Source organism: Cryptomeria japonica, chromosome 8 (genome assembly GCF_030272615.1).
Source record: "Cryptomeria japonica chromosome 8, Sugi_1.0, whole genome shotgun sequence".
NCBI lineage: Eukaryota > Viridiplantae > Streptophyta > Pinopsida > Cupressales > Cupressaceae > Cryptomeria > Cryptomeria japonica.
Genome location: NC_081412.1, coordinates 674,788,893 through 674,801,797, shown reverse-complemented (window position 1 = coordinate 674,801,797; position 12,905 = coordinate 674,788,893). Strand labels below are relative to the sequence as shown.

The 12,905-nt window shown below is 39.2% G+C and overlaps 1 protein-coding gene across 2 annotated transcripts in view; it reads left to right on the top strand.

Annotated features, from left to right (window-relative positions):
* Window positions 1-12,905, top strand: part of LOC131032370 (vacuolar sorting protein 18) — a 251,231-nt gene that overhangs the window by 69,594 nt on the left and 168,732 nt on the right. For both annotated transcript variants that reach the window (XM_057963318.2, XM_057963319.2), the window contains exon 13: window positions 11,761-11,820. In XM_057963318.2, the coding sequence (XP_057819301.1) occupies window positions 11,761-11,820 (60 nt within the window). The remainder of the gene's footprint in view (window positions 1-11,760; window positions 11,821-12,905) is intronic.

Genomic DNA, 12,905 nt, shown 5'->3' with positions numbered 1-12,905 from the left:
GAAATCGCGTAGCCTAAAATCCTTACAATCGCCCCCAAAGCCCTAAAGTTTGTCATAGACTTGGAAATAAGCCAAAACCACTTAATCGCCGAAGTTCTCGATGCATGAAGGCAAAATTTTAAAGTTTGAAAAACCACTAAATCACCGAACTTCGGGCAAGGTGCAAAATCGCGAAGTAATAAGGGTTTTCAAAAGATCCATAAACCCGATCTTCGCGGTGTAGACTAAAATTGCGAGGGAGTTTGAAAGTTTGCGGAGAGAGCTATAACGCCTAAGCTCGACGGCATAAGAATCGTAGAGGTTAAGATTTGCAAGACGTAATACCCCCGAAGTTTGCTGTTTATCGCAAAGTTTGAAAGGTTCGCAGAATTTGAAAATTGCAAAGTATAGAGCTTGCAACAGAAGCAAAAATCCCAAAATTTCAAACAGGTGAAAATACGAAGTATAAGTCTTCAAAGAGGGTATTCTTCTCCCCAACTTCAATGTAGAAAGAGATAGAGGGTTAAACGTTAGAATTTGAAAAATCGCAGGAGCCCAAACCCCAAATTTCGGCGTGAAACACCAAAATGAAAATGTAGGGTTAAAACTTCAAAATCGCAGAACCCTACCATTCCGCTTCAAAATCACGGAGGTAAAGGTAAAACTTATAAGATAAAATCCTGTGCAGTTTGGTGTAAATACCTGTTGTGACCATTTCACACATCGCCCCATCGCAAATGGGGACCCCCTCTTTTTGCTTGTTTTTCGCTCGTTTTCGCTTTCTTTTTTAGGGTTTTGTTAGTTAGTTAGTCGTCTGGATTTAGGGCCAAGCCTTAGGGTTTTAAATTTTGCCTTTTCAAGCCAAAATCCAGTCGTTTTTGAGAGCTTTTGAGCTTCCTTTTCTAGAATGCAAATTTTGAATGCAATAAATTCGCCAAAATGGTCTAATTTTCAATTGGAATGTTCATGCAGAGCTTAAATTTGTCTAAGTGTTGGCCGTCAATGTGAATTTTTGTTCGATTGAATATTTTGACCAAATTTTGACTTTTTTTGAATTTTGATTCTGGGCATTGGAATTGATTTGTTTTCGCCTCGTGAAGTGTTAAAATGTGAAAAATCTTGTTATTTTGGCCTGTAGGAGCAAAATCGCTCCTGTCCCTCAGTGAAGGACGGGAGCTCATTCTCAAATATCTCATCATCCCTGCAGAGTCCGGACAAAGTTTACGTTTGAAGTGATGGAGAACGACAAGATCTTTCCATTGAATATAAATTGAAGATTCTCGTGAGCACAGAAATGCCTCCAGGAGGAAAATCGCTCCTGTCCCTCAGTGAAGGACCGGAGCTACAATTCAAATTTCGCCTTGTCCTTGCAAGATTTTGAAAACTTAATGATTTGAGGACGTCCAAGGGAAGATGCTTTGCCAAATGAATATAATTTGAGATGCAAAAACGAAGGAGAATGACCTATATTAACCAAATCGCTTCTGTCCCTCTCCAAGGGACCAGGGCGAGGTACCTTGTAGCTCTCGTCCCTCTCCCAGGGACCAGAGCGATTTCCTTCATTTTGCAAAATCCAGACAAGGGTCAAGGCAAGTTTACGTTCAAAAGCAAGGGAAAACATGAGGTGAATGCATTGAATATAAATTGAAGATTTTTGGGACGTCCATAACAGTGTTAAATGCCTAGTTCGCTCCTGTCCCTCAGGAAGGGACCAGAGCGATTTTTGATATAATTGCTTTTCTTGCAAGGTCGTAGATGATGTCAGGGCATGGATGAATGGAGTAGAGCATGACAAATCCATTGAATATAAATTTGGAAGGTGACAAAGTGGAATGAAGGCCACAAGAGCAAGTTCGCTCCTGTCCCTCTCCAAGGGACCAGAGCGATACAATGGCTGTATTGCTTCTTGTTCAAGTTTAAACCGATCCAAGTCAAGACGAAGGGTGGCGAAGACGTTTTAGGGCATTTCCATCAAGCGCAAGGTTGTAAAGGTCATCACATGGAAGGAATGTGCACTCTAAGACCCATATCGCTCCTGTCCCTCTCCAAGGGACCAGAGCGATATTTCCATTAAGGCATCGATTTCAAAGGACAAGCAAATATTAAGTTACCAAGAAGGTCGAAAGGACATCATTTCACGTAATGAAGATGATTGCAAGTTGGTACAAACAAGAACAAGCACATAATGATGAACTTCGCTCCTGTCCCTCAAGAAGGGACCAGAGCGATGTTAGATGTATTGATCATTTTGAGCAAGATTTACGTAAGGACAAGATTTTGCAAGGTCTTAGAGGGTCCACGGAAAGGTAGAAGGGTGATGCATGAAGATTTCAAACGTTAAATAATCACCAAAATGGACCTAGGGACCATATCGCTCCTGTCCCTCTCCAAGGGACCAGGGCGATTTGCTTTGGATTCCTTGTTTTGTTTCAAGATCAAGCTAAGTCAAGACGCCCTAAGATAACATATGCTCCAAGACATCGTTTTGAAGATAATTTGCAAGGGTTTGAACGTCTAAACATCGCCAAATAATGTAAAGGCCTCACATCGCTCCTGTCCTTTGGACAAGGACCAAGGCGATACTATCAAAAACACTCACGTTCCTTCAAGATCAAAGCGAAGCGAGGTTAGGAAGTACGAAGGACGACGTTTGAAGGACGTTGCAAAGGAGATCGAAGTTTAAAAGTCGCCAAGATCAAGGAGAAATAATGGATCGCTCCTGTCCCTCTCCAAGGGACAAGGGCGATGGTCCCTTTAATACGTCCAAACACATAATGAAGACAAATGGAATAAGCACGAAAGGAATGAGTATAGATGTTATTCGCCTTACAATGGAAGTTCGAAGGTCAAAGATGCAAGATGAACGTGAAGACATGGAGATCGCTCCTGTCCCTCTCCAAGGGACAAGGGCGATGTTAGACAAAACACATGATATTCTTTGAAAATCACGTTAAGACAAGGACGCACAGGGTTTTAAATGGCATCTGGAAGATGATACAAGGAAAGGATCGTACCAAAATGGAGAATTTCAAGCAAAAACCTTAGGATCGCTCCTGTCCCTCTCCAAGGGACCAGGGCGATAATGATCATGAGATGCACTTGCTCGCACAAGAAAGGAATTCAAATTCGAAAGACCACCAGATGATCGATTTGGAACGTGGAAATGAAGGAGTTGAACGTTGAAAACGCAAGAATCAAGACCAAAATAATGGATCGCTCCTGTCCCTCTCCAAGGGACCAGAGCGATGAGGTACGTCCCTTTGTTTTCCAGTTTTGGCGCCAAATTAAACAATTCAAATTTCCTCCAATGCTAAATCAATTTAAAAATTAAAAATCCATTTTTATTTAGCATTTAATATGGCGTTAAACACTTATTAATTATTTTTGCCTTTATTAAAATCGAAATCCTCATTTAAAAAACGCAAGGCATTAATTAATTAATTAATTAATTAATAAAAAAAAATCGATTTGAGCGCTCAATTAGGAGGTCGGCCTTGTCATTTCATTGCAAATCATTTAAAAAATGGTTTTATTTTTATCAAGTCGGCCTAAGGGGGGAAGGATGAATGCGCTATATAAGGGGGGTAAAAATTATCATTTCTACATCATTATTTTACCTTCTCTACATGCGAATTAAGGGAGGCGAATATAGTGCGAAGTGTGTTCAAAGGTGGTGCGAGTTTCATTCATCCAAGGGTGGCGCGCTTAGTTATCAAAAGGTGGTGCGATTTCAAACCAAAGGTGGCGCTAATATCATCAAGTATAGAATGCGAATTACGTTGAAGACCAAGGGTGGTGCGAATTTGAAGACCACACCAAGTGCGAACTTGAGGATACATTGAGGCGAATTTGCTAAGGACTTGGAGATTTGTTTATGCGAACTTGAAGATCCATTTGGGACCACGTCAAAGGCGATAATTGAAGATCACGTTCTCTCCAGAGGTGGCGAAGTCAATTTTGAGGAGACCACATTGAAGACTATTTTACTCCTCCAATTTTGCCTAGGCAAATTTTGTTTTTGCATTCTAGAGTTAGCTCTCTATCGAGGTATGGCGATTTAATTATTATTGTTTTATTCATTCATCGTCATGTTTCAAATTTTGAAATTTTGAATTTTTGAATCTCTTAGCTCAATCGTTGTATTTTAGGAAATGATAACTCTAGAGACTTATCATGAGGTTTCCTAAAATTTATCTCTCTTATTTACGCTATTTATTGCAAATCTATTTCTTATAATGGAATGTTGTGTAGGTATGGCGACCCCAAAGGCGGGAGCATCCACCAGTCGCTCGGCTCTCATGAAAGAAGATCAGAAGACCGAAGAAGTGGAGACCAAGATCGTGTCCAAGTGGAGCAACGTTGGAGATACAAACTTGGGGAACTTTAGCACAAAGAAGTTCCGGGAGGTCCCTTACATCGGCAAGCCATCGCCTGTCGCCCGGAGAATAATAGAAAGTGGCATCATCAAGGCGGCCGGTTTTCCTCCAGCCATTCAGTGCCACAAGTTGATGATCGAGTGTGCCCGTCACTACAATCCGCAGTCCAGGACAATTGTGTCCAATGAGGGAAACACTTTGGCGTACCTTTCAGAGGAAGCCATAAGTGAAGCCTTCCATCTTCCAGAGCACAGGGACATGATATACAAAAGCATTGAAGGAGCCAGATCAGTGTACGATGATGATCCAGATGCTTGCCTAAGCATAATCAACAAGAACTGGCTACTTAAGAGTCGTCCCCGTCTGAGCAAAGTACCGAACACACCACACAGGATTGATTTCCAAGAGGAGTACAGAGATTTGATTACCATGCTCAACAGAGTCACAGGAGCACCTCATGCCTTCTATTTTGAGAAATGGATGTTTTACTTCATCCAGGTGATTGTTCAAGGAAAGGGTACAATACATTGGGCTAGGATAATTAGCCATTGCTTAGACGTACAGTTGAGAAGACTCAGGGCTACTAAGTCCTTCCACATGAGTTCATACGTCATCTATGCCTTAATCAGGAGCGTTGAGTACGCGGGACTACCTCACAGAGGAGTGATTGGAAGAGGACCCGGCGAGGTCAGAGTTTGTGAATCCTATACCTACTTGCATCATCCACCAGGGAAGAACTACAAGTTAATCAATGATACTTTCACGATGAACATCACAAGGACGTTGCAAGGAGGGATTCACAACAGATTATCTCAGGATGCCCAGGAATTCATCAAGAGGTACGGTGCTTGGTTCATTCAGTTTCCCAAGTTCACTTACATTAGAGTGTATGGATGTCCTTTACCTCCATACATGTTGCCGAGGTACCCGACAGACAGAATTGTGTTACTTGAAGTAACAAGGCAGTTGGCAGCATATGTGAAGGCATTCAGACACAGACATCAGAATGGAGTTCAGGTACCTATTATTTTGGGTAATTCAGTTGAGGTATGTCCCAATGTCTCAGCCATGGATGACGCAGAGAAGGAGTTAGCCTTGTATCCTTTTTCATCTTTTGCTTGGAGGAATAGTTTTGATCCACATGGACATTTAGAGGAGATGGCCGGTAGAAGATTTAGACATGAGTACCAAATTGAAGATTTTATGATGAATCTCCTAGATGATCTCGAAGTGAAACGAAAGATACATTCTAGATTGCCTTTGGATTTCATCAGGAAATGTAAGATTTACAGAGTAGCCGACCAAGCTCAGGACAACGGCAGGCACATCCAATCTTCATATGATAGAGAAAGTAAAACAATTAGTTTGAATTGGAATGAGCCCGAAGCCGTGGATTTAGATGATTTGATGGCACCAGTCTTGTCTTGTACTCGCAGGTGGGTAGACGTTCAACATCAGAAGTTGAGAGAACAGGGCATAGCTATGTCTTTTACTTTGGAAGAAAAGCCAGCCGAGGGTGGAGCCAGTGTTAGTGAAGGCAATCCTAATCCTAGGAATTCAGGTGAAGGTAACCTTCGATGTGCCAGTGAGGGCAATCTCCATTCGAGAGGTTCGAAGAGAAAGGAAAGATCAGAAAAGAAAGAGTCTTCGAAGAAAAAGCAAGGTGCCAACAAAGATCAAACACCAGGTACTTCTTCCAGACCAGAGGATAGAACAGTTCGAGTGGAAGAGTCCATGGAATCGATGGTACAGAATGACAGACAGGAGGAAGAACCGGTGCAGCATGTTTCATCCGATGGATCTCTCCAAGACTATGATTTAGATAATGATAATGAAGTAACATCTCCTCCCAGACAAGAAGAAATAGTACATAAAGAGATTCAAGTTCAAGAGACAAGATCAAATATCCCAGATTGGTTGAAGGAAAGATTGACTAAGGTGATCGTAATTGAGGACGAGGACAGTGCAATTGATTTAGAGAGCCTTGTTGGGCGTTCACATATGACAACAGAGAAGAAGAAGGCTACAAAGATGTCCAAGATGATTCGAGATGAGACTGGATCTAGAAAACTGCAGATAGCTACACCGGCAGCAGACAAATATGAGGGTGAAATCCTAGCAGAAGACTATCATATACAGACTATTGAGTTAGGACCATCCACAGCAGAGCAGACTTTAGATGATGCCACCGACACATTTGAGGCATTGAAGGACAAGCTTAGAGAAGAAGTGGAAAAGAATAGAAAGCTTGAGAGAGAGGTCGGTGCATGGAGGACATATTTCAGTCACATCAATGAACCTTTGGGATGTCAGGATCCAGTGAGGTCACCATTGCAGGCATTGCCCCTTCAATCAATCAATGAAGCAGAAAGATTCAGGAACCTGGTCCAGCGTACATGTGGTTGGATGGATAGATCTCACACGGTGGCCATAGAGTTTGTTACAAGGATGTCGAAGATCACCCACCAGGCTATCCAAGTTCTTGAGATTATTCACAGATTGAAGGCAACAGTAGCTGCATTCACCCATACCAAAGACGTTGTCATCCCTGTCTTGAAAGTTATAAGACACACATCCAGAAGAATTTTAGCGCAGGAGAGGATCTTAGAGGGTGATTCTCACAGTTTGTTTCAGTGGTCAACCTTACTCCATATAAAGAGTGTTCTCTTCGAGGACATCAGTGTTAGATGTGGTCAAGTTGAGGAGGTGATCAATCCGATCCAGGACAGAGTGTTTGAGGTACTTCGTACCATTCTTGGCAGAAGGATCGAGGTCGAGACAGATGTGGATTTACAAGAATTTGAGGATAGAATCACGATCATCTTTCGCAAGGACGCAGATGTTACAGATGAGCAGTATGATCAGATGTATGCCACCATGCTCCTGATTGATAGAACAAAGGAACTTGAACCTACTTGGGACGCAGCTCTTCTAGATGCATTTGATCAGGTTATCCACTTAGAAGAGAGTATCAAGAATCTTCCCGAGATTCCAAGCACAGAAATCGAAGGAATCGTGACAAAATTCATTGCATATGCTAAGAAAGAGAATTGGAAAGGGAATAAGATTCTAGATGAAAAGTTGTTACAGATGACATGACATCTTATTTCTCATTGGTTGATACCTCCTAGATTTTTGTGCCAAATTTAATATTTGGTTATGTATTTAATGTTGTTCAGTAAAAAGGAGGTCATTTGTAACAAACCCTAATTAGGGTTTAGGTGTCATGATCTTGTCCATTGATTTACTTTCAATCTGGACCTTTCATTGTAACTGGGGATGCTATTTATACTCCCTTTTTTCATTTCATTTGGTAATAGTTAATAATCGAATAGTCAGATAAGAGTGAAATAGAGAGATTAGAGTTGTAAGCAATTTTATTTTGTAGCAAGATTGAGTCTTGAAGAGAGAAGTTCAAGCAGTTGTTGTATGTGATGACTTGGAAATCAATAAAATATTGAAGTTATGGTGTTTTGTTGCAAATTTCTTGAGTTATCTTCATGGTTGTTGGATGTACTTGAATCACGCTCAATCAAAGTAGTTTGTTAATTTGAAAGACTAAGTGTTAGATTTGATATTTGGTAGGATTCGCAATCCAAACCACTAGCTTCTTGCTGATTGTAAGAACGCCTTGCGTGGTCGACTGGAAAACACTTTGAGTCCTTAACCTTCAAGCATTTTCGCATCTAGGATATGTACATTCGTAGTAGTGTCCTTGGTCTTTGATGCATTGAACACCATTATTACCCTAGAAGATCGCACTAATTTCAGTTGAGTTGTTATTTTATGGCAAAATTGAAATTGGTTCAGTCTTGCCAAATCTCATTCATGCTAAGTCGTTCATAGGATTAGACTAGATTAGACTTACTTAAACCCTGTCCTTTTTCCATTTTTTGAAAGTTCCTTTTAGATTAGTAAAATCTTCGAGCCATTGAATCCGTAAGACGCCTTGAAGGAAACAGCAAATCACATCATACCACTAAAAAGCTTGTCCACACGTGGAGACCCCACTAAAAGAACCTTGGAGTCCATCTAACTGATCCTTTTTGCAGATCTTCAGCAGTTAGAGACTATTTTCTCAAGAGAGGATAAGATGCCTGTCGGTATTTTATTCTGTGTATGATTGTGTATGAAATACACGTCAACAATACCCAAGTTCCTCTAAAGAGACAAAGCATTTAAAGGGAGTAAATCTTTCGTAGTTCACCTCTTAGGCCGAATTTTGTCTAAATAGGAGAGCGAATCAAGAAGACAGATCGAACTTCATATAAGAAGTGGGAGATTCAAAAGATACATCTCACAAAGAGCTTCTCAAGGCCCGAACCCCACAAGATGAAGCCAGATGTTAAAATTTGATATTTGATAAATTAAATTATTTAATTTTTCAAATTAATTTATTAAAGTGAAATCAATTGATTGTTCGCAGGACGTCATCAGAAGAACCAGGAGAAAGCCTGAAACGACAAAGCCAAGCTCTGAGTTGAAGAGGAAGATGCAGGAACGTGCTGTAGGAGCGCAAGACTTGAACCGGGCATTGGGAACCGTGCCATTGAACAAAGATGAAGTCCACCACCGAGACCAAAGACCAAAGAACACTCCGAATGCGGCAAGTCTATGCATTCTCAGGAAAAGTGCACAGCTGGATTTAATTCCAGAAGTTCAGTTTCTGAAAACTGAAACTGTTTTATTGTAAAATTGCCTGTGGGCCCCCACTTAGATATTTTAAAACAAAGGGAACACAGGTCAGTTATGTCCAACTACCAGATAGACTCAAAATAATGCCAAAACAATTGTGGGTAGTTGGAATTGTGGTTGGTTGGATAACTGAGAATTGAATTGGCATGGGTAAAGCTGCCAGCCTTTGGATGGCAGGTTGCAGCCCTTGGATGCAGTCAATCCTATCCTTTGATTCAATATTGTAAAATCTATAAAAGGCAGAGGCCTTTCTTTTGTAAAGGGTTAGAGATTTTTGTTAGATAGTCAAACAGTTGGTTAGAATTTTGTAGTTAGATTTTAGAGTTAGAATAGATTAGATTTTAAGCATAGCATGGAGATGCTGCAGAAATTGTTGTAATGGCAGCTAAAGCAAATATATGAACATTGAAGTATGGTGTTTGTTGTCTTTGTTTTAGTCTGTTTGTATGGTTTCTTTCAGCTGGTTAAATTTTAGAGTGCAGGGATTTTAATGGTGAAGTGTGGATGGGTATCTGATGCATTTTTGGTTCATACCATTGGTGGCTTGCTGATTGTAAGTCACTGTGCATGGTTAGTCTGAACCCAAATTGTGCTTAGTTCAACTGCAGGTGTTCGTCTTAGGCTGCGCCAGAATTGGGTGCCTAAATGAGTGTCTCCGGTCTGAAAATCCTTCATCCCTTGGCTTGCACCGTTTTTGTCTAGTTGTGAGGGTATCTCTGTCGAAACAAGAACTGGTTTATCAAAATCTGTCTACCCGCTGCATCAATTGTTATCATCCTTGTCCTTAGGCTTCCTGAACCCTTCCCTTTTGATTTTATTTCATAGTCTGAGAATTGCAGAAGACTAGCTTGTTGCAAATCGTAAGTCCCCTTGTGCTCCCAGCAAATCACATCAACCGTTGAGCTATCCTGTAGTCAAGACCTGATAGTCGAAAACTTGAGGTCGTCGCCATTGATCAAATTGAAACAGCATTAGGGATTTCCTTATCTCAAGAGAGGATAGGATACTCGGCGAGATCATTCTATTCTGCGTTGGCCGGATGAAGTCGTAGTTCTGCGATTTCAGACACGTCAACACTGGAGTTGTTTGACTATGGGGGGCATGGGTGCCATCAAACTGAAACTTTTGGTTTTTATTCTCTCTTACAATCATTGCCTTTTTTTTCTTACTCCCGTTTGCAATCTTAGGAATGTTCTTGGTTGGAAAATGTTCATTGATTGCAGCATACTTTCTTAGCAAAGTTCTATAACAAGGTAGATGGCCTTGACAATTTGATTTTGGCCGTATTCATTCAAGCGAGATAGAGTGTATTAATGGGAATATTTAATTCCTATTGCATTTATGGTTTTTGGCTTTTAGATCTTTTTTCTAAATCTTATATAATTTATTAACTTTAATTGTCTATTGATTATATTTTATTTTAAGGTTGACTTTAATTTTTATTTTTCAAATAATAGAAATAATGAAACTTGTATATTCATATTATAAAAAATAAAAATAGTAAAAAATAAAGATATATATTATTCAAACTTAATCATAATTTTTTCCTTGAATTGCATTAGTTCATGAACTGTTTTTGAATTTTTCGTTTGATGAATTTAATCATGAACACAAATCTTGTGAAGGATTAATCCTAAGCATTTTTACAATAATTCATGCATTATTTCTCTGGCCAATAAATAAAACTGCAAGTATTTGATGTGATGAATACTTATTCTAACTAGAACAAGATTCTTAGACATTCTACGATTTTCTGGAATTGCATAATCGTTGTCCTAATTATGGAGTGCGTCAGGTATCTTAATAAGCTAAATTTAATTTAAAAAATACAGGAGTAGAGTCTAAGGACCAAAGGTATTCTGAAAGACGAATGATTATAAATTTGGTGGAACTTGCTGATGGTGATGAAACATGTCACCTTTAGCAATTTCTCATGCAATGAAGTTTGTGATCATGCTATACTACTGAACCTTGCAGCCTCTTTCTTAGTCTCATAGATTCATTTTGAACTTACTAGATGTGTATGACTCTAGTGCTGCTGCTGTTTGGTGTTGCTTTGAATATACTTGAATGGGAAAAAATCACTATAGAAAAGTTGTAACTTATTTTGGAATTTATTATCTATCTTTGAAGAAACTTTAAAATATCGCTTTGCTTGGTAAATACTCTAGACACTGAAATACATCTTAGTCTAGGAGAAGGCAGCCTCATCCAATGGGTAGATGATCTTTCAAAATTCTTTTGGGATTCACACCCAGCCTCTGGGTTTTAATCTTCTTTTTTCACACCCATTTTAACATGTGGAGCCTGGCTAACAGACAGAAACCTGGGTCATAATATTGACATTTCTCCAAAGACTTAAAAAAAATTAACATTTTAATTCATTTGATATGCTTGAATTAAGATTGTTGCTACTTAAGCATATTGCTCTGAGAAGAGGAAGAGGAAAGTGGATGATATTCCTAAGGGTGTCTAACAATGTTTCAATTTATTTGTTTCATGGGGCAAACATAAATAGGCATGTATGCTAGATTTGGTGTATGCAATCTTTGTGAAATAAGCTTATATGTTTTCTCTTGATGATGTTGGCTGTTGATGCAGTGTTTTAATTTTTATATGCTTATATTTGTTTCAGTCTGATGCCTCATCAATTTTTGAATATTAGTATTTAGTAATGAAACCTACCATAATGGATGATTTTCTCTTGCAGACAAATTATATCATGTCATTTGAGGAAGTTGCATTAAAATTTGTTGCTGCAGGTGAACAGGTAACAGTATTTTTTTTTTCTCTTTTTTACCTTTCGCTGTAGATAGATCTAGGAATAAAATGTTTGCACAACTTTGATTGAGTGAATGTACAAAGGAGTAGAACAGCACAAGAATGGTTGGAATTTAAAAAAAATTAAATTTTTAGAAATTTGGCATACATTAATGTCTGTCATGCTTTTATCACATGCTCTATTTATTATTGAATTCAATTAAGGGTTGGTGTATTTTTAATAATTGTGCTATGTATTAATTGCATAGGGGTAATGGCAACATTCTAAGTTTAATATATCCAAGGAAGCAAGTTTCATTCAAAATTGACATACATATATGATAAGCACATATAGAATATATGATCTGTGGCGGGGGAGTTGTAAGATATTCATCATTTTAGGGAAGTTCAAGGGTGGGAGAGCATGGTTAGGGACACTGATTTTGCTGCAAATTAGTAGGCCCTTTGATTAGAATTCTGTGTAGCTGTGATTTGCATAATATTGATTAAATCATATGTTATCCCGAAGCATAGTAGGAGCCTCTTTGACACTTAAGTAGAAATTCTTAAGCTTCATTTTTGGTAGTGATTTGAAGGAAAAGATATCCATACAACCACCCCAAAGGTCTTTGAGAGAATGTGGGAGTATTTGGTATGCCAAATGAAGAAGTCATTAAATGGCTTGAAGTAGTTGCCTTGTTTGTGGAATGAGAGGATTGATTTGTTGATGATATAGCGTCGGTAGAAATCCTACGGGCTGACTCAACAAGATCAAATGTGTGAATGGCCTATTGGCCTTACACATTTGATGAATCTATCAACTTATATTAATTCTTTAATATCCTTATTAAGTCACATATGCATTATCAAGTTTAATGATTAAACATACATTATCGAGTTTGACTTATCGGATTTGTTTCAAAGGGGCGGACTTTTGGTTAAAGTCCGCCACCCCTCATTTGAATTCATGCAATGCTTCATGAAGGTCGTGCCTCCTTGATGAGAGCCGACTCTTGGATATCTCCTTTCGACGGATATATATGGACGTGGTCTTCCCTCTTTGGAATAGAGATTAGACAGCAAGTTCGATCATAA